The sequence below is a fragment of the Ambystoma mexicanum genome, chromosome 11, assembly GCF_040938575.1.
Source record: "Ambystoma mexicanum isolate Mex_15411 chromosome 11, UKY_AmexF1_1, whole genome shotgun sequence".
NCBI classification, from domain to species: Eukaryota; Metazoa; Chordata; class Amphibia; order Caudata; family Ambystomatidae; genus Ambystoma; species Ambystoma mexicanum.
In genome coordinates, this window is record NC_090934.1 from 834,934,403 (window position 1) to 834,961,681 (window position 27,279).

At 45.8% G+C, this 27,279-nt stretch overlaps 1 protein-coding gene across 2 annotated transcripts in view; it reads left to right on the plus strand.

The window, feature by feature from the left end:
* GTF2H1 (general transcription factor IIH subunit 1) overlaps positions 1-27,279 on the plus strand; it is a 1,239,907-nt gene that overhangs the window by 712,243 nt on the left and 500,385 nt on the right. For both annotated transcript variants that reach the window (XM_069623786.1, XM_069623785.1), the window contains exon 10: positions 6,490-6,578. In XM_069623786.1, the coding sequence (XP_069479887.1) occupies positions 6,490-6,578 (89 nt within the window). The remainder of the gene's footprint in view (positions 1-6,489; positions 6,579-27,279) is intronic.

Here is a 27,279-nt window from a genome sequence, read left to right on the forward strand (position 1 = left end):
ACACGTTCTGGGGGAAAAAACTGGGGGAAAAAACTACAACTTAGGCTACGGCGTCATGCGTCCTACTTATAACATCCAGTGACGTCCAGTGACGTCGGCCATCGGAGGAGGTCCTCGAGGGCGGCGTATCGATGTCATCGACGCAGTCGCCGAAGATTTTCCGAAACAGCACAGCTCTGGTGATTACTGTCATAGATATGGAATACGTCACATTCTTGTTGGAGGTTTTCGACTTCTCATAATCTATTGATCCAGGCTTTCTCAGTTTGGCTGTGGTTTGTTTCCACTTGGTATTTTCCCCTCTTCTGGGTTGTCCCCTTATAACTATCTTGTTCACGTGATAATCTCTTCTGTCTTTTATTACAAGATTGTATGCCACAATTTGTCATTTGCGTCTCCAGCTACTCACTTTGGAGTTCTACAGCTTCTCACTCTACACTTCGGTGGGCTCTTAAAACGCACTTGTTCGATGCAGGAAGAAACTAGGTTCCTCGGCTTCCCACTACCATCGACACAGACCACCTCATCCTCTAACCCGCTGATTTGGCAGCCCATGTTTTATGTCTGTACTGTCTTGCTAGCGCTCTGAGGCCTGCGGGCGAGTTGGCGTTATATAAAAATTCGATAGAATAGAATATTCTACTGGATTCAACGGAGGGAAAACCTACCTGTTTGGGTAGATGAAATAGTTCAGCCACCCATGTCTACACTATCATAAACCTTAGAATAAACTTTTGTTTATTCCATTCTTTTGCTTTTTAAATGTTTGTTTTAAAAGCTGTTCTAAGAGATAGATACGTCTTACCTGTAAAATACTTGAAGTCTTCTGGAACATTTTTCACCACCACAAGAACCTCTTCTAACTTTGTCCCCTCTCCTAAAGGAACTTTGTGACTTTTGAGCACAAGCCCCATTCAACTTGGGGATTCGACTCATAAAATTAGGGTATTACACTTATTAACTGGTTTTCCATTGCCTATTTACTTAACTTCCTTTCAGGTTGCATTTCTACAAACCTAAGGTGATAATATGTGTTTTATAATTGAGTCTTGTATGATAGTATTACCTGCTTGATTCATTTTTCTACTGTTTTTGGGCCGATAATACAGTATTTTTGTGCTCAACTGTCTAAGCAGAATCATTGTGTATTTCAATGTGTGGACTCATTGTGGACCTCTGGCCCCACTCGCTTCTCCTGAGACTAAGCCTTGATCACTCTCCATGCTTACCTTGATTGGTTTTGGCTAACCTCAGAGTTCCCCTGTTCACTATAACTAGAATGGCCTGCTGGCCAGATTTGAGAAATACATTTTAGCAATTTGCAACATGGCGATTAGAGTGACATGCAGTCCTGCAACAGCCAGAGACTGCCCTTTTTAACCGTCATCACGCCTGATCCTAAGTTTACTTAATTTAATTGTGTACTCCCAGTGTCTGGTGGCAGTTGATTGATAAATAAATATAAGCCATGTCTGGTTTACCATGGTATCTCCTGATAATATAGAATTATACTGGCCAACACGTATTGGTGTAATTATGTCAGGTTGATTGCTAGTGACTTATTCACTGACAGGGCCTTATATGTATCGACGTCTGGGAAGTGAGTTAAACCCAAAACAACCATCTGGGACCAGCCCAGGAAACACCCTTTTGCTCTCTGAGAGAAGGCTTATCACCTTCTCCAGAGAACATGAAATCTCCTTTGGGGGTTTAGCTGGGAACCACTGCTTCAAAGTCGAGCCCTGCCAGGACAATGGAGAGCTCACAACAGAGTGGTCATTAACAGAGAGACTATGATGTATGTAATTTGACGAGTGAAGGAAATTTGTCCCTTCTCCCCAAAGGGGAGCCCCTTCCTGTGAGGCTAGGGAGAGGTGAGCCTGCTCGCTCTGCACTACTCTCCCTAGGAGTGGAGACTCCCACTTTGGGGACAAGGACTCCTGTTCTCGTGAGGAACTCGGTCAGGCTGCACATATAGGGACCTGCATGAAATATTTTGATATACCAAATCAGGTGAGTTATCAAGACTTCGACAAAGAAACAATAATGGAGTATCAGTACTGGGACGAAGTAACTCATAATAGATATGTTACTCTTAAGGAAACAAATCATGGCTCTTTAAATCAGAAGGTCCCATCCATTGAGACAAATGCGTGGATAAAGGTGATCTCGGAGAGAGACACAAGAAAGAACCAACCATATATGCAAGGTGGGAGACCCCACGCTGCGTCTGTCCTGACGGAGAAGGAAGCTAGCGAGTTTCGAACTCGCCCAGCATCACAGAACGGTATGCCGGAATTGCAATGTACCTTAAACCCGAGAAAACACAAGGGCGCCCAGTAAGATGTGGTAGCGAGACCAAAAGAGCGGGTTTGTGGTGAACCAAGGGTCCAAACAACTTGTGAGAAGCCTTTGGGTTGTCCAGTCATGTAGTAGGTGGCCGGAACACCACGATTGAGCCACAGGAAAGAACAATGAGAGAGACGCCAGGGAGAAGGCTTCAGTGAGCCGGGAACAGAAAAAGGGCCTCCAGGGAAGAAGTCTCCTGAAGACTTTCTCCTGTCAAAACAAAGGTAACGAGGAGAACGAGAAGTCCGGTAGGACCCAGGGAGATCAATATATTGCACAGTCAATTCGCCCCAGTAGCAAATATGAAACCCTGTTAAATGTGAACCAAAGAAGATTCAAATATCGTGAGTCTAGAGAAAGAATTGTTGAACAAGTGAATAATGAGAGAAGAAAAAAATAAGATAAATACCCCGGGGAAAGTAATTCGACAAATTATACCAAGTAAATATAGTGTTGAAGGGAAAACCAGAGATGCCACAGAACCTACTTAAAGTAAGCAATTGAGTCACCCAGCAAGTAAAGTACAACTAAACTGAGAGCTACAACCAAGAAGGGAGCATTAATAAGAGATCCCTGAGAAGGACTTCCAAAGAGGAGAGAAACCCCAATAACCCAATTAAGAAACTAAACAGCTTAATCCAAGAAGTCAGACTATTTGCGGATTATGTATTAAAGAGAGCCCAAGAACCCGACCAAAGAAGTGAAGAATTCTGGTCTAAGAAGTCAAAAAAGTGGTAGGTTCAGTAAGGATAGTTTTGGACAGCAGACTTTTATTCCCTTTGGACATTTCACGACTGACTGACGAGCACCTTAGTTAATAACATGGGGAAAGACAGGGGTTATCCTTTAAGTTTAATAAAACACTTGGTATCATCCCCTCAGTGAGTCTGTGATCTTCTGACTTGCCACAGTAAATAGGAGAAAAGGGTGGAGTAGAGTAGCACAGCTAAATGTGGAGGTTCTGCAATTTTGGGATTTCCTAGGGCTCCAAAACGTCATGCATCCAAAGCACTCTGGGTTTGGCAGCACCAGGCAGACCACTCTGAAACAGAAGACTGGATTGAACCCCTTACAGAAGGCTACAAGGGGACCAATCCGCTGTAGAAGGGTGTCTATGTAAGGTGGTTAGACAACCCCTGGCCGTTGAATCATTTTTGCACTACTGAAAGATTACACCTGGATCTTTTTTGGTCTGAGAGTATGCTCCAAAGTCTTTGACAATGCAGGTGAAGATGCATATTTCCAAGAAAAGGGCAAGCCCTTTCCCTTAATCATCCCATAGGAACATTTGGGGTGGTCTGTTGGTTGCACAAGGCTGTCTGCAAGCTGAGACCCACGGTACCCAGGATCCTCCTCACTGGAGAGGACAGACTCTGCAAGTACTCTCTAAGAACTTCCCCGACTGATTGTAGGTGAATGACTTACCTTACGACTAGATGGAGCCCCCCAGCAACTAGAAGTCGAGAAACTGCTCTGGATCCTGATTTCGAACTTTGATCTGTTTTTGAGATGGCTCGATTGTCACGGGTTGCTTTTCAAACCTTAGCAGGCACCTGAAGCTGCCTTTAAAACATAGTACTTTTCGATCCTTTGTCGAGCCAATATGCTGCTGACTCAACTAATGGTCTGCCTGGTCTCCAGCAGTTTTCGAGCTCTACACTGAAGAGCTGCATCGCATCATTGGACCACTTTCAGCTGACTCAAACAATTTGCGGCACTGACTCGACCCAGCGCCTACTAGTTCTTTGCCCAATTCAAGTTGATTCCTGCTACAGGACTGCACCACATTGCTAGACTGTCTTGAGCTGACTTGACTAGTCATCTCTACTCCCGCAATTCATTTTGAACCACTGACTCAAAACGTCCTAATGCCGCCTCGACCCATTTCAAAGTGCATAGAAGCCTGATTTGACTCTGTCAAGGCCCAAGAACAAGCATGCAAGGTATTCTAGTGGTTCTGTCCTTCTGGTTTGCTTTAAAGGGTCTTACTGACTTGTAAGACCCCTCTAGAACGGTCTACCTTTTAAAAAGATCTTTTCCATAAAGTTAGTCTGCATATTCAGGCACTTATTTTACAGGGGTGGGTTTTAGTGTTTTAGTTTAGTGTGTTTGGATGTGTAGTTTAAAGTACCATGTTCTTAGAACCTTGGTTGCACATGGTTTTATATTGGTACCACAGGTACTAGTAGGAATTATCCATTAGTTAAGCTTGTACTCCTGCGTAGAAGTAGTCATTTTGTGACCTCCGTGCCTAGGACCGATAAAACATAACTCCGTGGCTTTGAAAAAGACTGTTTCTGCATTCTCTGCTCGAACTCCATCCTGATCAGTGTAAAAACCTATGAAATCCTTCCAGTGACCATGTCATTCCTCGTTCTAACCTTAGTGGACGATTCTCGTCTAGAAATGGGTGTGTTGAACTCCTACTGGGAATAAAAATAGGGTTATGGTCTAGGTGTAATACCATGGATCAAGGAGGTATTGCTAAACAGAAGCGAATCTCTGAAATCGCGCTTCCCTTACCTTAAACTGCGTCTAAGGTCAAGTCCCAAGATTCTTCGTATGAAAACGGACCCACTCTCTCCAAGAAGTCCTGGTTTTGAGCGGCCTGCTCTTCTTGGTGGCTCCTCTAAGGGTGCTTTCTGAAGGTTGCCCTACCACATGCCCATAAATAAGAATGTATTTTCCCATCGTAGTTACCCAATACTTATTACCAGCCAGAATTTCTACCCTCCTAATGCAGCAGTGCATTGACTGATGGCATACTAACCTGCCAGCCAAGGGTCAACCTCTTGGGCTTGAGCTAACAAGATGTATTCTGCTTCTTTCTTTTTTGGCACTTGCTGGGGTCTGTGTAATAGCTCCCATCACCTCCTATCTCCTCAGTGGTCTTCGGCCTTGGCACAGACCTGTACCATCTCTCGCAGCACGCTCTTAGCAACATGCTGTCCCTGCTGCCTGTCCTGGGTCGAGGGCTGAGCTACAGTTTTCAGCACACAGTGTCCCCTTGTTTTCAACTACTCCTTCACCACCTCACTGGCCCATCATCCTAACTCCTTCACAGCCTGTTTCTCTGTGCTTCCTTGTATACCCCTCCTCCTCTTCTTCTGAAGTGCTTTATAATGTAGAGGATTGATCAGACCATCTTTTCATCATGGCTGCGCATTGTGACTGGCAAATAACTTTCCTCACTGTCTGATTGGTTTCCAGAAGACGGTCTGAGCATTTAAAACGGCACTCCGACAACTTGTTCTCTTCACTCTAGTCTTTGGACACGTGTCTACCTTTTGTGCACATAATTATGGGCCCCGAGCACATGCTGATGTCTCTTGTGAGCCCCTCTCTCTGTTCGACAGTATGGTGGAATGGCTTGCCAACCGCTTGCAAATCTGTGTGCAAAGGATTTTTTTTTCCGCTCCGATTTATGTGGTGGTCTCCAGCCTGCCAGGCTGAAACAACCTGCTTCTCTCCCTGTTACGTCTGCTGATACTTAGCAGTGGAGAACCTGAGCTTTCACCAAATACCACATCTATTTATTATTCATGCCGGAAGGACCCTTGTTAAGGGTCCTGTGGGGATCAATGTTATTCTGCAGTAGCCTACTCTTGCGTTAGGCAGCTGGGCATTACGGATCGCTCATGTTCCATTGTCATGGGTGTATTTCATTACTGGGTGGCTTCTCTGACCCCCATAATACCACAGCCCTCCCCAGGGACCCCACATTTGACTTTTATTACAGTATGTACATTTATTGGTGGATAGAAAAAGAAACTTGATACTTTACTTTGTACTGTTGCCGCTGTAATGAGCTGGCCAACTGCGCGTTTTGCTCTTATCACTTGCCATTTCGGGTGTTTAAGGCAAATTGCTCAATTGAGACTTGCCTATGCAAGTTTAAAATATTGATTTCTTTAATTATGTAGACTGATAGAAGTTAAACAACTGTACGGGACATCATGTAATTTTTTTAAAATTGCATGTTGCCTTTAAAGTGGGAAGTAATGTAAGCAGCATCAGAGTGCCATATATCATTTTTCAAGTCAATTTAACTATTTATTAGTGTTCAATTGCTGTGGAGTATTTCAAACCTATTGTACAACCTATCACTGATACTGTTTCACTGTATTCTTACTTATTTAGGTGAAGTTGCAGGAATCCATAGAGTATGAAGATTTAGGACAGAAAAATAATACAAGAACTATTGCTCTGAATTTAAAAAAGTCTGACAGGTATGTTTTTGTTATGTGAAAATATGGATATTTATATCAATGTACTGTCAATACGTTATACTGTTAACAGCAAAGAGTAAAAAGAATACTGTTTTCCATTTTCTGTGCGCTTGTATCTGTTGTAAACAAAGCATGCATTTCTAAATTTTATTCTTCTAATGGGTTGTGTCCTCCCACGGATTCCTCATCTTTGATATATCCATATCCTGCTTTGCAGTCGTGGAAGAAAATGTTCAACAGAGCGCGTTGAATGGCATAGTCTGACCCTCGACAGTTACCATTCCTGCGTTCGGATGCAACATTGGTGATTGTATAAATAGCATGCACTGCGCACGTTGCCTCAGTTCTGTTTTTCCTCATGCACAGCACGCTGTTGGAACGGTTGGACTCTCCTCAGTGAATCTACGACTAACGTCTTTGCTTTTGTGTAAATGTTCACTATGGCTATGCCAAAGACAGGCTTTAAGAGATATGCAGACTGTGACTCGAAGATGTTGATCACTGATCCGCACAGAATTTCTCTGGTGCGTTGGCAAAGAACACAAAGTCATTGAGTGCTGCTCTTGCCATTCGATAACCAGTAAGCCTTAAGAGAGACGGTTGAAACTCCTCCTAGGTCACTCTGTTTCAAAGTCTCAATTTTCTATTTCTTCGAAGAGGAAATCTTCTGAAGGAAGAAGTTCTATCGGAGACAAATCTCCCGAAAGGCCCAAAAAATGCTCTAAGCGTTTGAGATCCAGGAGAGACTCCTGTCACTCTTCTTCATTGTCGCAAAAGAAGTCTAAGAAACAACACCATGGCTCCTCATCTTCCGACTCCTTGCTTGATAAGCGTTGGGTACGTTTTCCCGATCAGAACGCCTCATCAGCGGAACGGGAAAGGTTCTGTCAAAAAAGGATGGACGTGTTCTCAAAGGCGCCGAAGAAGTCTAGCGATCGCACTGCGTCTTCCAAGACTGGCAGGGAATATAATAACATTTTGATTTGCGTGCCCAAAACCCTGGGTCAGAAGGCCTCGGGGGATGTCCTCTTGAGTAGCGGCAATAGTGTTGACCAAAGAGACCACATCAACGCCAAAGGCTCCTGTGCCCTCCTTGTCGAAGGAATCTAAATCGAAGTGCCCTTCGACGTTGACCCCTGATTCAACTTTGAATTTCATTCCTCAGTCAAAGAAAGATTTCAACTCTTTTGGACTCCATTTTTGAGGAAGACGACCTACCTTTCAGGTTTGGACCTTTTTGGTCGCCCAATGTTCCAGAAGAGTTGATGTCTGATAAATATCATTTAGAGCACCTGGCTACTTGCCTGAAAGAAGCCAATGGTCTTGATAAATCCACTGAGGATGAATTTAACACTCTGGATGTGATTGCACACCCTAATGCGGCCTATAGAACGGTCATGAACAGGGTTATTGAATATTTGGGTTGGGCACGTCTGGCAAACGGCATAACTCTGGGTGATTTTACAGACATCCTGGATAAAGGTACCGCTAAGGAGCTTGTATTACCTTTCATTCAGCTTTAAAGAATGCTATTCTTTAAAGCTGAATGGCAGAAGCCTGACACCATTCCTGCTGTACACAAGGAGGTAGTGAAGAAATATAGACCTCCTTCTGTGGACCCTGACTCTTTCAAGGCACCCTACACAAGAGAGTTTGGTGGTGCAGGCAGCAACCTCCACTTCGAAGACTGCAGGTTATCCGACCTTGCCACCGAATAGGGACGATAAAAAGTATGACGCCTTGACAAAAAGTCTTCGAAGCTTGGCTTTAAAGGCCATTGATGCATTTTGTGCGCTTGCAAAATACTCTTACACCTTGTGGAATACTATTGCACAAGCTGCAGATAACATCCCTGAAGGTGAGATTAGATGGATTCTATAATCGCATCAACAATGGTAAGGACGCCTCTTGGAGTCCCTTCAGTCAGTCGTAGATGCATCAGACAGCGTTGGCCGATGTATGGGCTCTGGTGCGGTGATGAGGTTGGCGTGGTTGCGCAAGTCTTGATTTGCCCTTGATGTCCAATCAAGGCTTCTGGACATGCCATTTGATGGCTCCAACGTTTTTGGTCCAAAGGCAGATGACTCCTTTAGGGCCAGCTATCTGTCAGCCGCAACAGCAACACGTGCCTGCTCAGGCTTGGAGAGGGTGGTCCTTTCGGTGTTACTGCTCTTTTGGCCAAAGAGGGAGAGGTCAAGCTACACAGAGTTGACAAAGGAGATTCACACTTGCCGCCAGAGATTGTGGAGGAAAAAATGTTCAGGCAGCCACTTCCTAACAGCCCCAAAACCTGTGAGCACTTTGCTCACTGTACTCTGGTGGGTGACAGGTTGACCCAATATCTGCAAGAATGGCATTGCATTACTCCAGATGCATGGACCCTTCAGACAGGACTCATGGGTGTACTGTCTCCCATTTCTACAAAGGCCTCCAGATTGTTCCCCGAACGACCTTCTCTTCGGGTACCAGATCCTCTCCTCCTACAGGAGATTCTTTCCCTGTTGGAGAAAGGTGCTGCGGAAAGGGTACCAGTAGTAGAACAATACCAGGGTTGGTACTCCACCTATTTTCTGGTTCCCAATAAAGGCGGAGGACTACATCCAATCTTGGTCCTGAGACGCTTGTACAAGTTCCTTGAAGGACGGTTTCAAGATGGTCACTCTTGTTCAGATCCTCCAGGCCCTTCAGCTCCAGGATTGGATGGTTTTCCTCTATTCAGGATGCTTCTTTCCACGTACCTATGCATCCCAAGCACAGAAAATGCCGGCGCTTCGGCGTTGGCAGTCGTCACTATAAGTTTTGAGTACTGCCTTTTGGGATCACCTCTGCCAGAGGGCCATAACCAAGTTGATCGCACTTGTGGCAGCAAATCTAAGAAGTGGAGGGATTTACATCTTTCCCTACCTAGACAATTGGCTGATCAGGACTTGTTCCCCCAATCAAGCTTTAGAACATTTGTACAGCACCTTCCACTCCCTCCACAAGCTAGACTTCTTTCTCAATTTTAAGAAGTCACAGACGACACCTTCTCAGAAGATTCCATTTATTGGAGTAATCCTGGACTCTTCCTCTGGGAAGCCTTTGCCTCCTGAGTTGATGGCTCAACATATCTTGCTGATGGTAACAAAATTTCACAACGTCCAATATCTGCCGGCATTCGACTTTGAGGTTGCTGGGCCTCATTGCATCCAGCATTTTCCAGGTGCCAGAAGCCTGCCTAAGGATGAGGTCCCACCAGTGGGCCCTCAGATCCCAGTGTTCACAATTCTCAGGCAGGATCAGACCTTCGGGTCATGAGAAGGTCGCACAGCATATCCTACTGTGGGCCTGCGAGGAGAATGAGATTATAGGGGAACCTTTTTGGCAACGCTGGCTGGAGATGACAGTAGTCATGGATTCTTCCCTCGAGGGATGTGGAGCTCAGATGAGCGATCGCACGATCAGCAGACTATGGGTCCCCATCAGAATCAAAGGTAAACATAAACCATATCTCAAATATACAAGGTGATACTTATTCACCCATAATTTCCTAAATAAATCTTTAAGAAGTAACATAAGAGAACTGAATACAGCGATTAAGGTGACAGAAGGTAAAGGAAATAAATACAATGAAAAAACTAAAACAAAGCAAAATAAGAACCCTAGAACACGATCAAATATTTTAAGCGTAGAGATCAGTAAATGCACCCCACATCCTCTCATATTTATCAAGCTGATCTTTTGCTTTAAAGGATATTTTCTCCCTCTTGGACAAAAGGGACAAACTCTGCAGCCAGTCATCAATGTTAGGAGAGGTATCACTTTTCCAAAATTTCAAAATCTGCTTCTTGGCTAGCAAAAGAGCGCTATATATCCAAAACAGTTTACTTGTAGTTAAACCAATATTTGAAGGCAGTAAACCTAACACAGTAACAAGTGGATCTCTGGGTATAGAGAGATCCAGAACCAACTCCATCCTCCGAAAAACACCATCCCAGAATAATTGTATTTTACCCTTCTTTTTTTAATAAATATTTTTATTGACATTTTGCAAAATTAACAATATCAATCCTCCTACCTCTCCCACCCAAACCCCTGAGCTGTTACACTGTAGCATACAAGATAAAACATAGAAGTCCGGAATTGATTACTTATTGAGAGCCTCAGGCAGTGTACAAAATCTGAATGTTCGGGCATAGTTGAATCCAATAGTCATCCCTGAGGTAGTCTAGCAAAATAACCCTATCCGCCCTGAACATTTGGCTAACCCCCTGCAGGTTATAGGTAACCCATTGCATGGCCATTATATGCCAAATTTTACTCAACCAATTATGGTGTGTAGGAGAAGCCTACTTTTTCAAGTTCCGGGGGCAATCACAAGTATCAAAACCATGCATGCTTTAAAACGTGCCCTTCCCTGTGATGCCGTATCCTTTGTCCAAAGACCCAGAAGACATTCCCCTTTCTCCATCGGTGACTCTCCCTACAACCACTTGCAATGTCGAGCACTCTTGGCCCCAGAATAGTTTCAGGGCCGGACAAGACCACCAAATGTGAAGCCAATCCCCCTGACCTTTACATCTTCGCCAGCATTCCGGGAGTATCCCCGGATACATAAATCTTAACCTCTCCATGGTATATTGGCATTGAATTGAGGACTTTATAACACATTTCACGTAATTCAATGGATCGGGTATACTTTGGAATATTGTCCCATAAAACTCCCAATCCTCCAGCGATGTGTCGGTCCAAAGTACGCTCCCACTTTCCCATATAAGACCACCTCTCTCGGGAACCCCCTTTAAATATTAATGTATAAAATGTGTGTCCCCTGAGTGAGACGTAATATATTTTCAAATGCGATGAATTGTCTACCCGCTAACAGTTTATTAGATGGATGTACTGCCCAGTGTTGCAGCTGGTAGTAACGGAGCCTATCCCCTTCCGTAAGGCCGAAAGATTGTTTACATTGCTCATTGGTTTTTAACTGCATGATCATACATCAAATCTTTGAGCCTTAAACATCCCACCTCATTCCACTTTCCAAAGGCCCTCACCTCCATCCCTGGCATAAATTGAGGATTCCCAAGTAGTGGTGTGAGTGGACCCAGAATTGTCGAAATATGCCACTGTTATCCCAATTCATCCCACACCTCACCCACGAGTGCAGTGACCTGCGATGCCTTCATACTAGGAGGGCGTACCTCAGCCAATCATAAGACCGCATCCAATGGACCAACCACCACTGCTCTATTAATAGAGACCCAAAGTTTATCCTCCCCCCAACAGTCATTGTTTCAGCACCCTCAATTGGGCCTCCCAGTACTACAATCTAAAATCTGGAACATTCATTCCTCCCTTATTCCTCGGGGGCTATTAGAGTACGCAGAGCCACCCTCTGTCTTTTATTATACCACATAAATGCCGATGGGAGACGATTAAGATTTTTAAAGAAATTCCCGGGAATAGGCACCGGCAAGGCTTGGAAATAGTAAAGAAAGCGTGGGATGGTTTCCATCTTTGAGGCTATACGCCCCAGCCATGATATATCTAGGGGGTTCCAGCATCGCAGGTCTATTTTGAGATTCTTGAGAAGCTGGGGATAATTCACCTCATATTGTCAGACTTCGTAATGTGGATCATAAATATTAGATTTTCCCTTCCGCCCATTGAAATTGGGTGCACCCCGTATCTCCCCCACCTGTTCCCTCTACAATGTGAGATTTAAGATCTACGATTAATGTGAATTGATTTTTAAACCTGACGCTTCCCCAAACAAAGCCAACTCCTCGCCCATTTCCCTTAAAGACTCTGCAGGGTCTGAGAGTGCCAACATGTCATCGGCGGATGCCATTGCTTTTCATTCCCGAAGCTTCCCGTACACGCTGCAAAAGTGGTTCCATGTAGATCGCTTAAAGCAAGGGAGGTAGCACGCACCCTTGTTTGGTCCCCCTGTCCAATTGAATCAGGCATGATCGCTGTCCCTTAATGGAAAGACGCAGGGTAGGGGTTTGATAATTAGCTTGAATCCTCCAAAGCCCATACTTGTCATTATTTGAAAAATAAATGACCATTCCGCTTGGTCAAATGCCTTTTCGGCATCTAAAGCTAGGAGAACCGCTGGGATTCTGCATCTATCAACCTGTTCTATTAGATGACAAACCCTTCTTGTATTATCGAAAGTTTGACGTAGCTTAATAAAACCTGCCTGATTGGCACCTATTAAGAGTTGGCGTTTATCCTCCAATCGAGGAGCTAAAATCTTGCTATATTTTTACGGCAATATTAATTAACACTATTGGGCGATATGACTCGCAACGTTTTGGGTCTTTGTCCAGCTTTGGGAATATAACCAGCTTAGCCTGATCCAACAAGGGTGTAATATGACCAGTTTTTTCAAAGGAATTATGTAGTCGCGTTAGATGGGGCCAAGGATTTTTCTGATATTTCTTATGGAAAACTGCTGTGAAGCCATCAGGACCTGGAGCCTTATTCAAACGGAGCTTACCAATGGCCACATTTACTTCCTCCTCTGTGATATCTTTCTCTAAATCTTCCCCATTTTCTCTCGGCGGTGTCAGAAGAGTTACATCAGCCAAATATGTTTCCTGCTGTTCGTCTCGAGGTCTACAAAATCTCTTGTACTGTGCCAGAGCACTCCTTGAAGATGGAGTGTCTTCTGGCTCGTGTTTCTCTATCGCCCTCCTTGACGCTAGCTGTCTTAGTCTACTGACCTCCAGGCGCTGATGGCAACTTTTTTTTTTTTTTTTTATAAAGGTTTTTATTAAATTTTACAAACAAACAATAAACCAAACAAATAGTGCATGTTCCAACAGTTTCAATACACTTTTTTATCTTCCTAACCACCACTCCCTCTACCCCACCCCCCTTGCGAGTATATTGCATTGAACCTTCAGTTTCCACACCCTGTGGTTCGGTCACCTCCTCCACAGGCTGTCGGGTCGTCCAATGACCCAAACAGACCGGCTATCAGTGATTTCCAGGCCATCAGGGACTCATTCTCCTCCCCTCCCCCCCCCCCCATTGCCACACGCTTCTTGCCATGCCGTGGTTTCGGCTTCTGCCCATTTTTGCAGGCCTTTCCAACACACCTCTATGCTCGGCACATGGCATGACTTCCATCCCATGGCAATCCTCATTTTTGCTAGCACATAAGCCAGGTCCCTTAGTTTGCTTACGTGCCTGAGTTTCTGTGGTCTTGGGAACCCCCCCCCAGCAGACAGGCCCACACCGTATCCACTACTATCTTGACCCCTCTTCCTTCAAGTTTCTCCTTTACACCCCTCCAGAACCTCTCTATGATCGGGCATGACCAGAACATATGCACCATACCCTTGTTCTCTTCGTCACATTTGGGGCATGCTTGCCGACCTGCATTCTCAAACCTCGATATCCTCCAAGGCGTCATGTAAGCCCTGTGTGTTATGTACAACTGTATCTGTTTGAGCCTCGCGTTTCTAGACACCTTCTTATGATACCCCTGCGCCCTTTTCCACATCCCGTCTCCCATTTGGGCCCCAACCTCCGTTTCCCAGTCCATTCTCAACTGCGTGACCTCCTTCCCCACTTTAGACATCAACATCTCATACAGTCTGGAAATCTCATGACCCCCCCTCAGCTATATCATATATCACGTCTATGGTGGCATCCAATTCTTCCCCCAGCACAGTTTCAGGCCATGTTCTCTTAATCCTCTGTACCATTCTGTGGTACGTAATGTACTGGCCTTCATGCAACCCAGCTACTTCTCGTAGCCCCTCAAAAGTAACACTAGAGCCCTCCTGCCAGATGTCCCCCATCGTTGCCACCCCAGCCGGTTCCCAGTGGGTCCGGAGTATCAGTCGCAGCTGAGCGTCCGCCCCTGTCAATACTACCAATGGCATCTCCGATGAGCATGTGGACGGGTCCCCCATAATTTGGCATGCCCTGCGCCACACCTTCCACCCTAGTAGCATCATTTTAGGGTGCCCCCCCCATTTCCGCTCTGGGTGCCCACATGACTTCTTTCAGATAAAAAGGTGCACAATCCCGCCCAAACAACCTGTGTTTGGAGGTCTCTTCATCAGATAGCCATTTGGCAACATACTGCAACTGGCTCGCCACATAGTACGCCTCGTAGTTGGGCAGCTTAATTCCCCCTTTGTCATGGAAGTTCTGAAGCTTCCACAACGCCACTCTGTTTCGCGTGCCGTGCCACAGAAAGTCCCTACATATGCTATTTAGCTTGGTGAAAAACCCCCTAGAAATCCGGTACGGTATATTCCCGAAGTAATGTAGGAGCCTCGGCAGGACCACCATCTTTAGCATCGCTCCACGTCCCATCATCGCCAGAGGCAGCTTCGCCCAAAACCGCATGCACTTCTCGATGTTTCTAATGGCTACTTCTGTGTTACACTTATACCCCTCTTCCACAGTGTGGTATATATTCCCCAAGTACCGAAACGTGCGAACCGCCCATGGCACTTGCAATACAGGTAATCGCTCCGATGGAATCCCCTTGTACCCCCCCAATGGGAACATGCTGGACTTCTGGGGATTCACTGCTATACCAGACAACACAGCATATCTCTCCATCACTTCTAGGATGTACTGGAGATTTTCTTCTGGGAATCGTAGGTACAGTAGCATGTCATCTGCGTATAGGGAAATCAGGTGCCGCTCCCCTTTCACCACAATGCCTATAGTGTCATATTGTTGCCGCAGATAGATCGCAAGAGGTTCCAGGGCCAGTATGTAGAGCATAGGGGACCACGGGCATCCCTGCCTAGTACCCCTGCTAAGCTGCCACCTCTCTGACATCACAGATCCTGTCTTGACTCTAGCCAGCGGTTCACTGTACAAAATCGTCGCCAACCTCACATAGCCAGGCCCTAACCCATAGTGTTTCAGGGCCGCCAGCAGCCATGGCCACTTGACAGTCAAAGGCCTTGATCGCATCCAAGGACACGATTGCCAGTTCCTCATCCCTTCCATTGCCAAAATCAATGATCCTCTGGAGTCGCCTGTGATTATTGGTGATGTTTCTATGCGGGACATAGCCCGTTTGATCTGGATGTATTAACTTGCTAATGACCCTCTTCAGTCTATTCGCCAGGACTGCAGTCAATATCTTGACGTCTTGGTTCAGCATCGACCCAGGTCTAAAGGAGCCACAGCTACGCCCAGGTTTATTTGGTTTAGGGAGAGGTACTATGACAGCCTCTCTGTGACTCCGGTAAGCGGCCCATCTCGAATGCTTCGTTTATCATTTCTAGCAGCGGGGGGAGGACCTCTTCTATATATACCTTTTATAAAATTCCCTTGGGAGCCCATCTGTCCCCAGGGTCTTACTAGTAGGCAACTACCTCGCCATCTCCCCCAGTTCTTCCAGGGTAATCGGGGAGTCCAATTCCTCTTTCCTCCTCGCTTATCTTGGGCAGCCCCATATCCTCCAGCGTTTCCTCTATCATTACACGGCTGCTTTCCCCGTCTTCCCCATATTAACCTTTATAGTAAGCCACAAACTCTTCATTAACTCCCTCCTGGGTATCCTCTACGCTACCATCTTCCCTCTCTATAATTCTAATTGTGGCTCTGGGGGTCTCGCTCTTATATAACCACGCCAAATGTCTCCCCGGTTTATCGCCTCCCACATGCTGTCTCTCGATGTACCTTTTATAATTAAGGTTACAGAACCTCTCCCAATATTCCGCACATTTTTGCTGTAGCTTAAGTATCAAATCTAGTTTCTCCGCTGTATCATCACCAGCTTTTAAGGCCTCTTCCAATTTTGCTTCCATCTCCCTCAGTTCAGCCGAAACCCCGCCCCCCCTGTAGGCCCTTGGATTTCGCCATGGTCGCCCCCCTCATGACAACCTTAAAGGCCTCCCATAATGTCCCCGCCGAGTCCACACTCCCAGTGTTGTTTTCAAAATAGTTTACTATCTCCTCCCGCAAGTCCTCTCTAAAGAAGGGGTCCCTCAACGCCTCCGCTCGTAGGCGCCATGTCGGGATCCTCGCCCTCGGGGGGGGCAATATTGCCATGCAAGAATCGGGGGCGAGTGGTCCGAGAGGACCCTGGGCCTGTACTCTATGTATGCCAGCTCCGCTATCATGTCAGGTGATGCAAAGACATAGTCCAGCCTCGTTGATAACTGCTGTGGGGCCGAGTAATGTGAATATTGCCTTTCCCCAGAGTGCCACACTCTCCATGCATCTTCCAGCCCAAAGTCATCAAGCAGTGTCTGTAGCGCCCTGGCTGCAGGGGCCGGTCTATCTAATATCCCATCCGATCTATCCACCCTCGCGTTCAATACGCAGTTGAAGTCCCCTCCCCAGATCACCGTGCTACCCACACACCTGCTCAGATTCGCACTCAGTGTCCTAATGTACGCCGCTGTGTTTTGGTTCGGGGCGTACGTGTTAACAATACTTATCTCCCTGTTCTCTACCAATCCCCTCAGCATAACCATCCTCCCGTCTGTCTCAGCCACCGCTTGCAACCGCTGAAACGGGACATGTGGCGCTACCCATATAAGTACTCCTCTTGCGTAGGCCGAGTAAGACGAGCCCACCAACAACCCTTTCCACTTTCCCGCAATCATGTCCATCCTCTCTCGTGTGAGGTGGGTTTCCAGCAGCGATGCAATATCTATTTTCTGCCTGCGTAGATACAGCATAACCTTGTTCCTTTTTAAATAGCTGTTAAGCCCCTGCACATTCCATGTGAGTATTTTAAGGTCCCCCATGGCCTGCTATGGTCCTGTTCCCTCGCCCCCCGGTATCGTTTAGCTTCAAGTTCCAATCCAATCCATATAGGCTCGCATCCCATTCTAAAACCCCTTTTACCAAAAACACACCAAACTTCCCGTTCCCTCTCCTTTCCCCCCCGCCTCCCCTCCCTTCCCCAACACTCTCCCCCCCTCAACTGTTGCCCAGCTCCATTCCTGGATCTCAGGCTCCCCCGCATCTAGCTCTTTACGGCTTTCGCCTGTACTCGAAGCTCCGCAGGGTGAGGCCGCCCTAGTGGCCAACCTACTACAACTATAACTCGGGTGGGGGGGGGGGGAGTAGGGTACTTCCGCCCTGCGCTCCAATAGCACATCAATCAACTACACATTGCCAAACAATTTAAATATATGTAACTGCCACTATATTCCAGTCCATCAAGTCTCTCACAATCAGCAATATGTAATCGAACATCAGCCTCTTACAGCCAGGCCCATCGTTCTCGGCATTCGCCTAGGCGCCCTCGGGAAGTTCGCTCACCGCCCTAGCAGTATGCATACCGTATCTGAGTCACTTTTCGCATCCATTTTGTGTCTCTTCCGTGTCTTGATCCAGGCAGCCCTGCAGATCCAGCCATGATGTTGCTTCTTCCGGAGTGTTAAAAAAATGCAATTTGCTCTTATGTACGACCTTCAGTTTCGCAGGGTACAGCAGCATATATTTTATCCCAGCAGCCCGCAGCCTCCTTTTGATAGTTACATAGCTGTACCGCTGCCTTATGGACCAGCATAGTATAGTCCGGGTATGCCGTGATAGTTCTCGAGGCCCTCTCAATTGTTCCGCCTTTCCGAAAATGTTCCAATATTTTCTCGCAGTCTTTATAGTTCAGTATTTTAGCAATTATCGCTCGTGGAGGGGCCCCTGGTCTCGGCTTCCTCATAAGGGCCTTATGTGCGCGCTCCACCACAAAACCCTACGAGAGTGTACCGGCCCCAATTGCTTATAGGAGTAAGTTCTTAATATAATCAGTTAGGTCCTGGCCTTCTTCGCCTTCCGGCAAGCCCACCACGCAAATATTGTTTCTCCTCGCTCTCCCCTCTGCTTCTTCTGCTCGAGACTCCAAGTTGGCCACTTGTGGATCTCCTTTGCATAGTTGGTGCTGGTGTCCGTGTTAGATTTCACCACACCCTCCAGGCAGCTTGTGTATTCCGCCAGTCCCCTGACATCTTGTCTCAGCAGGGAGACTTCGATGCCCACTGCCTCGATTTTAGCTTCCAGGGAAGTGCGTAGGTCCATCATCACAACCCCCCAAGATTCCTTCAACTCCGTGGTGGCTTCTAAAATCTGATGATTTTCAGCTGCTGTGGCGCCCTCAGCCTGTGCCACCGGGCCTTTGGTTACGCTGGCCGCAGGAGAATGCTGTTATCCCGAAAATATCCAACGTGGGTTGTTTGTTCTTATTCTTGCCCACGGCCCCTTGAGCCGCCATATTCCGGTCTCCGTTGGGTCTCCCTAACGTCAGAGTGTCTTCCCAACTGTAATTTCCGCTCTTTACCGACCGTTGTGGTGATCTCAAGGCAGTCGCAACATCCTCTCACTGCTGCTAGTTGATGATCAATGCCGAGCGAGCATCGCTCGTGCTTGTCGAGGTGCTGCCTGCATTTTCACACCTCTGTCGCCCTCGGGCCCCTGCCGTCCGGGCCAGCTGTTAGGGAGAAGGCTCTCTTTAGGCTGAATTTCCTAACCTAGTGAGACCCCAGCAGCTTTGCTGGATTTCTGGAGTTTGTTTTTTCCTACTGCCAAGAGTGAGACTCTTTTTTTCCTCCCACTCTTGGACATGATTATGGTATTCCTTTGACTGGTAATGTGTTTTATGGGCTATGGGGTCCTTTACTCCATAGGGTCTCATGTGTTTTTCCTATGTGTGTTACACAGCACCCTCCGTGCAGTAACACAGGGGTGTCATAGTGACACCCCACCATAGACTCCATACCCTGGGACTGACTACGGTCTCCCAGGGCATGTAAAGTCACCATTGGCTTTACTAGTCCCAAATTATTAACAGAAACCAGTACAAACCATCATATTGTGGACGTACTGGTCGGGGCAATTCGATTGCCCCGGGGTCTGTTAGTCGAGGGGGCACGTCTCTGTCCCCCCTGATCGAGTTTTGGCTGGTGGCAGTGGAAACTACTTTTTATATTCGACCGCAAATATTTTCCTATGGGATTTTCCCATTGTTCGAGGCTACAAACTTTAATTATTTAATTCTCATAGCCTTGATCATACCGCCGGTTTATTTAATTAATTTTAATTCGCCGGTTGGTATTTTTTGCCAAGACTCGATTCTAAAATGGTGTTTGTGTTCTCTTCTGTGACTCCAACCCAAGTCGAGCCCTTTGTTCCACTTTTTGGCGGGCTTCTCCACAGAAGCCTCCAAAAGTGGTGCCACTCTGTCTGGGTACCACAGGGGGTGTGGGAGGGTGTTTAGGCACCCTGGACTGAGTTACCTTGGTAACTCAAGTCGCTCTCTTGTGTGATTGGCCCAAGTGGTGACCCGGCCGGCTCACCACTTAGCATGTTTGAGTGACAGCTAGGCTGAGTGAATGGGGGTTTTCTGCATAAAAGCAGGGCTTTGGGGACTTGAACTTCAGAAGTTGCCACAGGACCTGAGAATCTGACGAGGGAGAAGCTGAGCCGACCTACTACGACGACACCACCGGTGGAGCCCTGCAGAACCGACTCACCACTTCCTGACGACAGAGAAGATCTCCCAGCTGGAGAGGCTTCTTCCCCTGACTGGTGGGCACAACCATTTTACCTTCCTTTCTTCGCACCCAAGACCGGTTTGTGGTCGAACTGCCCGTGCCAAGCACCCTGGCGGCCGGATAGCCACTCGCCACTGAACCGTGAATCACCGGACCGCTCCTTGTACCTGAGAAACTCCGCGGCTGGTTTCTTCCTTGGCAGTGCAACGGACTCCTGTCTTCCTCCACGACGAGATCCCCTCTTCCCCCGTACGATGCACCGACTTGCACCCGCTGCCAGGAACAACTGCCCCCGCTGGAGCGTTCTCACCACTTTAAGGTACCGTGTCCGCCAGGCCTCCCTTTCTAAAGATTGCTACAAGGTAATAATAACCCCTTAACCTTCTGGACTGGGCTGGCCGCCTTGACCCTCTAACTGGTCCCTTTCTTTGGTCCAACTCCTTTTTGAACCTTTACAAGACTCTTGTGTACTGCAACCGTGTGACCTTGGACACATTTCGTTTGGATCCTATGAAAGTGGATCCGGCCGCTTGAACTCTAACTTCACGGTTTTACTTTGCTTTCCCTCTTGTTATGTTCTGATAAGTGTTGGGATCTGTTTCAACTTGTTCTCTGCTCTTCTCTCCCTTTTTAAAACAAACTATTAGAGTGCCATCTACGTTAAGCACTTACCGCTGTCTGAAAATAAGTGGGGCTTTACTTAAGACTTGTCTATTCTTTTAAGGGAGTGTATGTTTTAGTGACCATGTTTTTGAATTGCTTAGTATTAGTGCCTGTGTGTTTTTCTAGATGTGGTTTTAAATAAATAATTATATCTCTTTTACACCAAGCCCTGGTCAGTGTTTACTTGTTCTACTGTGTTCTCTTGACCTATTGTGAATAGTCTGTATACTGCCTAACTCTTCTTGAGGGAAGTCTGACTGCTCAGCCACAGCTACCAAGTGAATCTGTGTGCTACAAACTGCTACCAAGTGGGTTTACTGCCAAACACCTGTAGTCCTAAATCTTTTGCAGTGGTCCCAGAGGGAACTGCACAGGTTTCTGCCTAACACCAGCCCCCAAGCCTCTACGACCCAAGGCCCACAGCCACCAGGGGTTTTGTTCTGTCTTCTCCTCGCCATTGCTGTTCTTTCCCGGTGGCCGCCGCCTCTATTTGTCCTCTTCAGGTACCGCAGTGTCATTTCCTTTGTTGTCGGCCATCTTGTGTGACAATGGACCAAACTGCCACCCTCGTTCGTCGAGCAATTCCTCCAGACTCCCGCTTACGATTCTCTCGATCTTTACACAATGAGCAGAGCATACATTCCCATGCATGTGTGATCAATTCTGGAACCTGTGCCGCATTTTCAAAGGTAGATTTTGCGGATCATCTGTCGGATCCTCCAGAGCTACACGGGAAGCACGTCCTACTCCATGGCTGCTCAAGCCACGCCCCCTGCTGATGGCATCTTTTGCCTTGACTTTCCGGCTTTTGCTCTGGATCTTCAGATAAAATATTCAAATCTGGAGATTGCAGGAGATTTTAATCTCCCAGCAAATTGAATGAAGTCGTGTCAGGTAGAAAATGTTGTGGCTTCGATGGCTGATCTGGGCCTCCCTCAGTTGACTCTGCAGCCCACCCATCGTCTGGGTAATATCCTGAATTTTGTCTGCACTTCCAGGTCGTTTACTATAGTGTCCTCTCCAAGTCCATTAGTATGGTCAGACCATTTCTTGGTACCCTTCTCTATTCTTCAGCGATATCCCTCTTTATTAGTGGCCAAACCTACTATTATTAAACGCACCTGGCACAAGGTCGTGAACTCTGAGCTAGTTGCCTTTCTTCGATCACATTGCAATCAAGATGTCGCCTGTTCTCTGAAGACTCTGGATGCTTCCTTTATGGCAGATGCTGACTTGCTGGCACCCCTCAGGCTCTGCAAACAAGAAAATCATCCCTCTGAGCACTGCTTCTCTGAGGAACTTGGGGCGAGTAAACTGGTGTGTAGGAGAGGAAGTGGCATGTACATTATTTGGCTGACAATAAAGCTGCCTTCCGTCGCACCTTGATACTCTATTAGAGTGGGATTACATCTGCCAAAAAAGCTTTGTTTAGTCAGAAGGTGGAAAACACTGTACATCAGCCTAAGGCATTGTTTGAATTGGAAAAATCTTTCTTCTCCCACAAAAGTTGGATCCTTGGGGTGCCATCTCAGGATTTTTGTGACTCTCGCTCTTCCTTTTTCTATACTAAGATTGAGACTATTAAGGTCAACATCAGTAATACGTCCGGTCAGTCTGTGGCTGATAAGTCCAACCCACTTTTGTCACCTGCACCAAATTCTATCTGGTCTGTGTTCCCTACTTTCTGTTAGCAGGTTATTCTTGGGGCTATTCATCTTAAATTGGCCTCAGCGACTGATGCTATACCCTTGACCCTTAAGGAAATTTCAAGTGACCTGATCTCTCAAATCACGGTACAGTAAATGTGTCGTTTCGCAAAGAATGTATTCCTAACACCTTGAAAAACGCGTTGGAGATCCCATTATTAAAGAAACCCACTTTGGATCCTGCGGTGCTCGCGAATTATCGTCCAATCTCTCTCTTTCCCTTCCTGGTGAAGGTAATTGGAGGCCCTTGTGTCCCCCCTACTTCCCTTTTTATTTGGAGTCCTTGGGTTTATTTTTACCCCTTCCAGTTAGGTTTCCGACATGAGAGGGGGGTGGCGGAGTCTGTTCTGAACTCTGTGATGAATGATCTAGCCCGACTGGTGGATCAGGGTGGAGTGGGAGCAGTACTATTGCCGGACATATCTGCTGTGTTTGACACAGTTCACCACTCCACCCTGGTCTCCCGGTTAGCTGCAGCCGGTTTGTCCGGTCAGGTTCTGGGTTGGTTTGTGGCGTTCTTGGCCGATCATTTCCAGTCAATTTCTCTTCCTCCTTTTAGCTCCAAACCAGTATTGCTGTCGTGTGGAGTCCTGCAGGACTCTGCGTTGTCACCCATTTTGTTTAACATTTATAATTCTGTCTCGCCTCCTCCATTCTCAGTCAGCCCTACTGGTCCTACTGCCACTGGTCGGACTATCCCATATGGGGGCCGAGCCTTCTCAGTGGCACTGGCTAAGGTCTGGAATGGTCTGCCTCGCGCCCTGCGAGCTATTCCCGAATATCTTCTCTTTCGCTGCTCCCTTAAAACACTGTTATTCTAGGCTGTATATTAAAATGTGGGTATTTGTCTGCTATTGTAGCACCAAAATGCCTTCAGGAGAACGTGCGCTGCATAAGTTCATATAATTTAAAATATTTGAGGAATACAAAGCCCCATAGAAGCTTTCAAAACATGCTATGATTCCCTCTGCATCTCCCACTTCCTCCCTTCCCCCCCTAATGCTAAGAATCATTTGGGCTGCCCCCTCTGTCTTGTCGTGCTAATAACTTCCTCGATCTATTCCCCTTTATGTACTAATATTGTATAACTCTTAGGAGGGTCCTCTCCGCCTTTCTAGCCCTTAGCAAATCAAGCTGCCCACAAATTTCTCTATGGGTTTTCTTTGTGTCCCCTGTTGGATAGTTACAATTTTCAGCATAATATCCTTAAATTATGCCTCTAGGTCCTCCTCTAGCTGCGACTCATCTTTTCTCTCAACGCTTTGCATGCAATCAATTCCCCCCTCGTTACCGCTTTCAATGCATTCCACCAGATACCTGGGAAGATGTCCGCCCTTTTATTCTCTCTAAAATAGGCCTGGAACTTCTCCTCTATTCTTTTGTCGATCGAGCAGTCAGACATTACATAGACAAAAGATGATGATTCATCATGCAATCCTGCATCATCTGAAATCAACGACTATCTACAAGAGTCAACAAAGCCCAGGTAGGCTGGCCTACCAGGTAGGATACCCATGGGGCCATCCTTGGTAAATAGCCAACAAGTCAAATTACCAAAGTCCAACAGAGTAAAACTGATAAAAACCAACGGATCCAAAAGATCCCTTAAATAAAGAAATGCGAGACACACAGCAAGAAGATCTGGGCGATGAGATTCCTAGATTATTGGTAACATCACATGAGCAAGTAAGGCTCTTACAAGCGAATAAAGAAGACATTTCCTCAAATCTAGAGAGAAGGACCACTAATGATCAGAGGAAACCACCCAGAAACAGATCACTTGAATCTCGAAAAAGCAAAAATGATCCTTTTACTAAACAGATCTAACAATCACTATTGGAACATAAAACTTGCAATCCACAAGAAAACTTCACCCCAACAGATAACTATGTGATATCTCCATTGAGATTAACAAACCGAAATGAAACCCCAGAAACTGAAACTTATCCAAAGATGCTGATATCAGGGGAACAAAGAGACCAAACAAAAAACGACTCTCTGAATAAGCTTGGAAAGAATAACTCCAGCAGACAATGGCCTAACCATGAATAGAGCAGACAATGGCCTAATCTGAATAGAGCAAATGTAATTAGGCTATTTCACCATCTACCAGCTCTAAGAATATTGACGAGGGAAGACCTGGTAACCATCGAATTCCCACAAGATAACAGAATGGAAATAGTGATTATCCATCTCACTAGCCTCCTTGTCAAACATCTCCTATTAGAGGAAGCACAGAGGCTAAGTCTGATGGGCTTCGATCTAACCGAAGCGAATGAGGAGACACTGATCGAAGAACAAGTGAAACAACGGGTAACAGAAAAATCAACTCCGGAAATAGAACAGAGTTTGGCTGATTAAAAATGAGAAGATACATTTCCGCGATACAAAATCTGCATGGAGAACGCAACGAGAACAACCAATAAATTGCCCAAAAAGAGCTCTAACCCATCGGACATCAGAAGAGGGCTCAGAAGAAAATTGGACATGGTGGAGGGGTTGTTTGCCACTAAAATGAACAAATAGAGCCAGAACACAAAGAATGATACTCCATTAACTTTGGCAAGCTGGAACACAAGGGGGTTTGCCCATCTCTTTGCCTCAAAATACTCAGCAAGTATGTCTCACGACATAATCGGTCTCCAAGAGACTTGGTTACAAGACATTCCAATAATAGTGGGATACACCGTTTATCTTAATGCAGCACTGAAAGGTTCAAAAGGCAGACGTATGTCTGTTCTGCTTATTGCAACTAAAAACACCTTAAATTTCGAGGTTATCGAAACAAATTACCCCAATGCATACATACAATCTTTTGTGGGCAAACTCAAAACATCCAACAGTGAACCTACAACTGTGGCTGTGACAAATCTCTACTGGAATCCAGCAAAAAAGAACTGGCAGATTTTCCAGAACAAAAGTGCAGTGGGTCGACAACCAAAGACTAACATGGCACAACCACCATGTTATCCTCTGTGGAGACTTAAATGCTCAGTGCTGGTACTCTGACGGCTACGAAACCGACGACCCTGCCAAAACTTCTGCCGTAAGAAAAAGAGGAATAACTTGGAAGAGAGCGCTAGCATTGAGAAATTGAAAACTCTTGACAGATAATCAATTGTGGGCCAAACCAGGAACACCAACAAGAAGAGGAGGAAAAAAGAAAGATCAGATCCCGGATTACATCTGTATATCAGAGAATATCACTAATTATCCCATTACAGTGCATGTGGAAGAGAAAAAACAGAGCGATCACAACCTATTCGGGTTCTGTAATAGTCTTAGCAAACCATTGACTTACAATAATGATCCCAATGTAGTTCCAGGACGCAATAGATTAAGAATAAGAACAAATCAGCTCTTATGCTTTCAGACACACTTGAACGCTGCAATTAATCTGAACGCACAAAGAAATTCATCGGGAACAGGAGGATATACGGCTATGTTGAAGGCTTTTGAGATCAAAAAGTACAAACAAGCCAAGATTTACTCATCAACACACCCTTGACCAAGTAATGGTAGACTATAAGAAAAAGAAAAACAAAGGGATAAGAATGTTAAGAAAGGGCTTATCTTCTCAACGTCAAAATGAAATTAAAAAAATAAAACCAATACAGGAATTGGCAGAAAAATCATACGAAGATACAGCAAAACGCTGAGACTATGCTGAACAATATTAAGTCGAAGAAAACTGCAGAAATCTGGGCACTCATCAACAACCTAGATACACCACAAAGGCTGCTTTATTATTCAACGGTATCTCAGCGAAAAGTTGGATCTGCCATTTTTCAAAGTTCATCGACTTAAATTACATTGAAAAAACAAACCAAAAATCTGAAGAAGGTTCCTGGCATTCATTTCAAATTAACTATGAAACCATCTTAGAAGCAATATACAATCTAAAGCAGTCTAGAGCACCAGGACAGATGGCCAGACGAACGCCCAGTTAAAAGAAAACCCAAAGAATTGGGCTAAGATCCTAGTGGTATTATTTTTCCATATTCTGGATAAAAAAGGTCCCAACGTCTTGGAAGACTGCAGTTATAATTCCCATTTTTAAAAAAGGTGCAAAAACAAATCCAAATTATCGGCTTATAGCATTGTTAGATGTTATGGGCAAGGTATTTGCAGCGTTTATTGCAAAAGTCCTGCGTAACTGGAGCAAAGACAACCATAGTAATATTTGGCAAAATGGATTTACCAAAGGGGTTGGCACCACTTTAAACATATTCGTGATCAACATCTTGAAGGACCAAACACAACGAACAAAAGGTAAAAAATATATATGGCCTTTATCGACCTCACCAAAGCTTTTGACACATTGGAATGACCAAAACTGTGGAATGAACTCATTGAGTGGGGTTGTCAACACCAGTTATAGAGGCCATCCAAGATTTGTACTCTGATACCTCAATACAGATCAGACTGGATAGGCTAGGCACATTGACTAAATCAATCAAAACAAACAAGGGGCTAATACAAGGCTGCCCCTTGGTAGCAGACCTATTTAACATGTTCATATCAGACATCGAGCATGCATTCAATGACATCGGATTCTTTCCACCTAACATCAGAGGCACCAAAATAGGTTGCTTACTCTATGCTGACAATATAGTCCTGCTGGATCAAACCCCAGTAGGACTCCGACAGTTAGAAGCCCTTCAGACCTATATAAAGTCAAGTGACCTAAGAATGAACACGGCCAAATCATGGGTGTGGTATGCGGCAACCAGGCTGGAAGATGCCGGAAAAAACACATCTGCCATCTAAATGGAGAAAAGATACCACAAATATCATTGTTCATCTATCTAGGAGTATGTTTCAATACCAGCAGAATAGACAAGCAGAGGCTCGAGT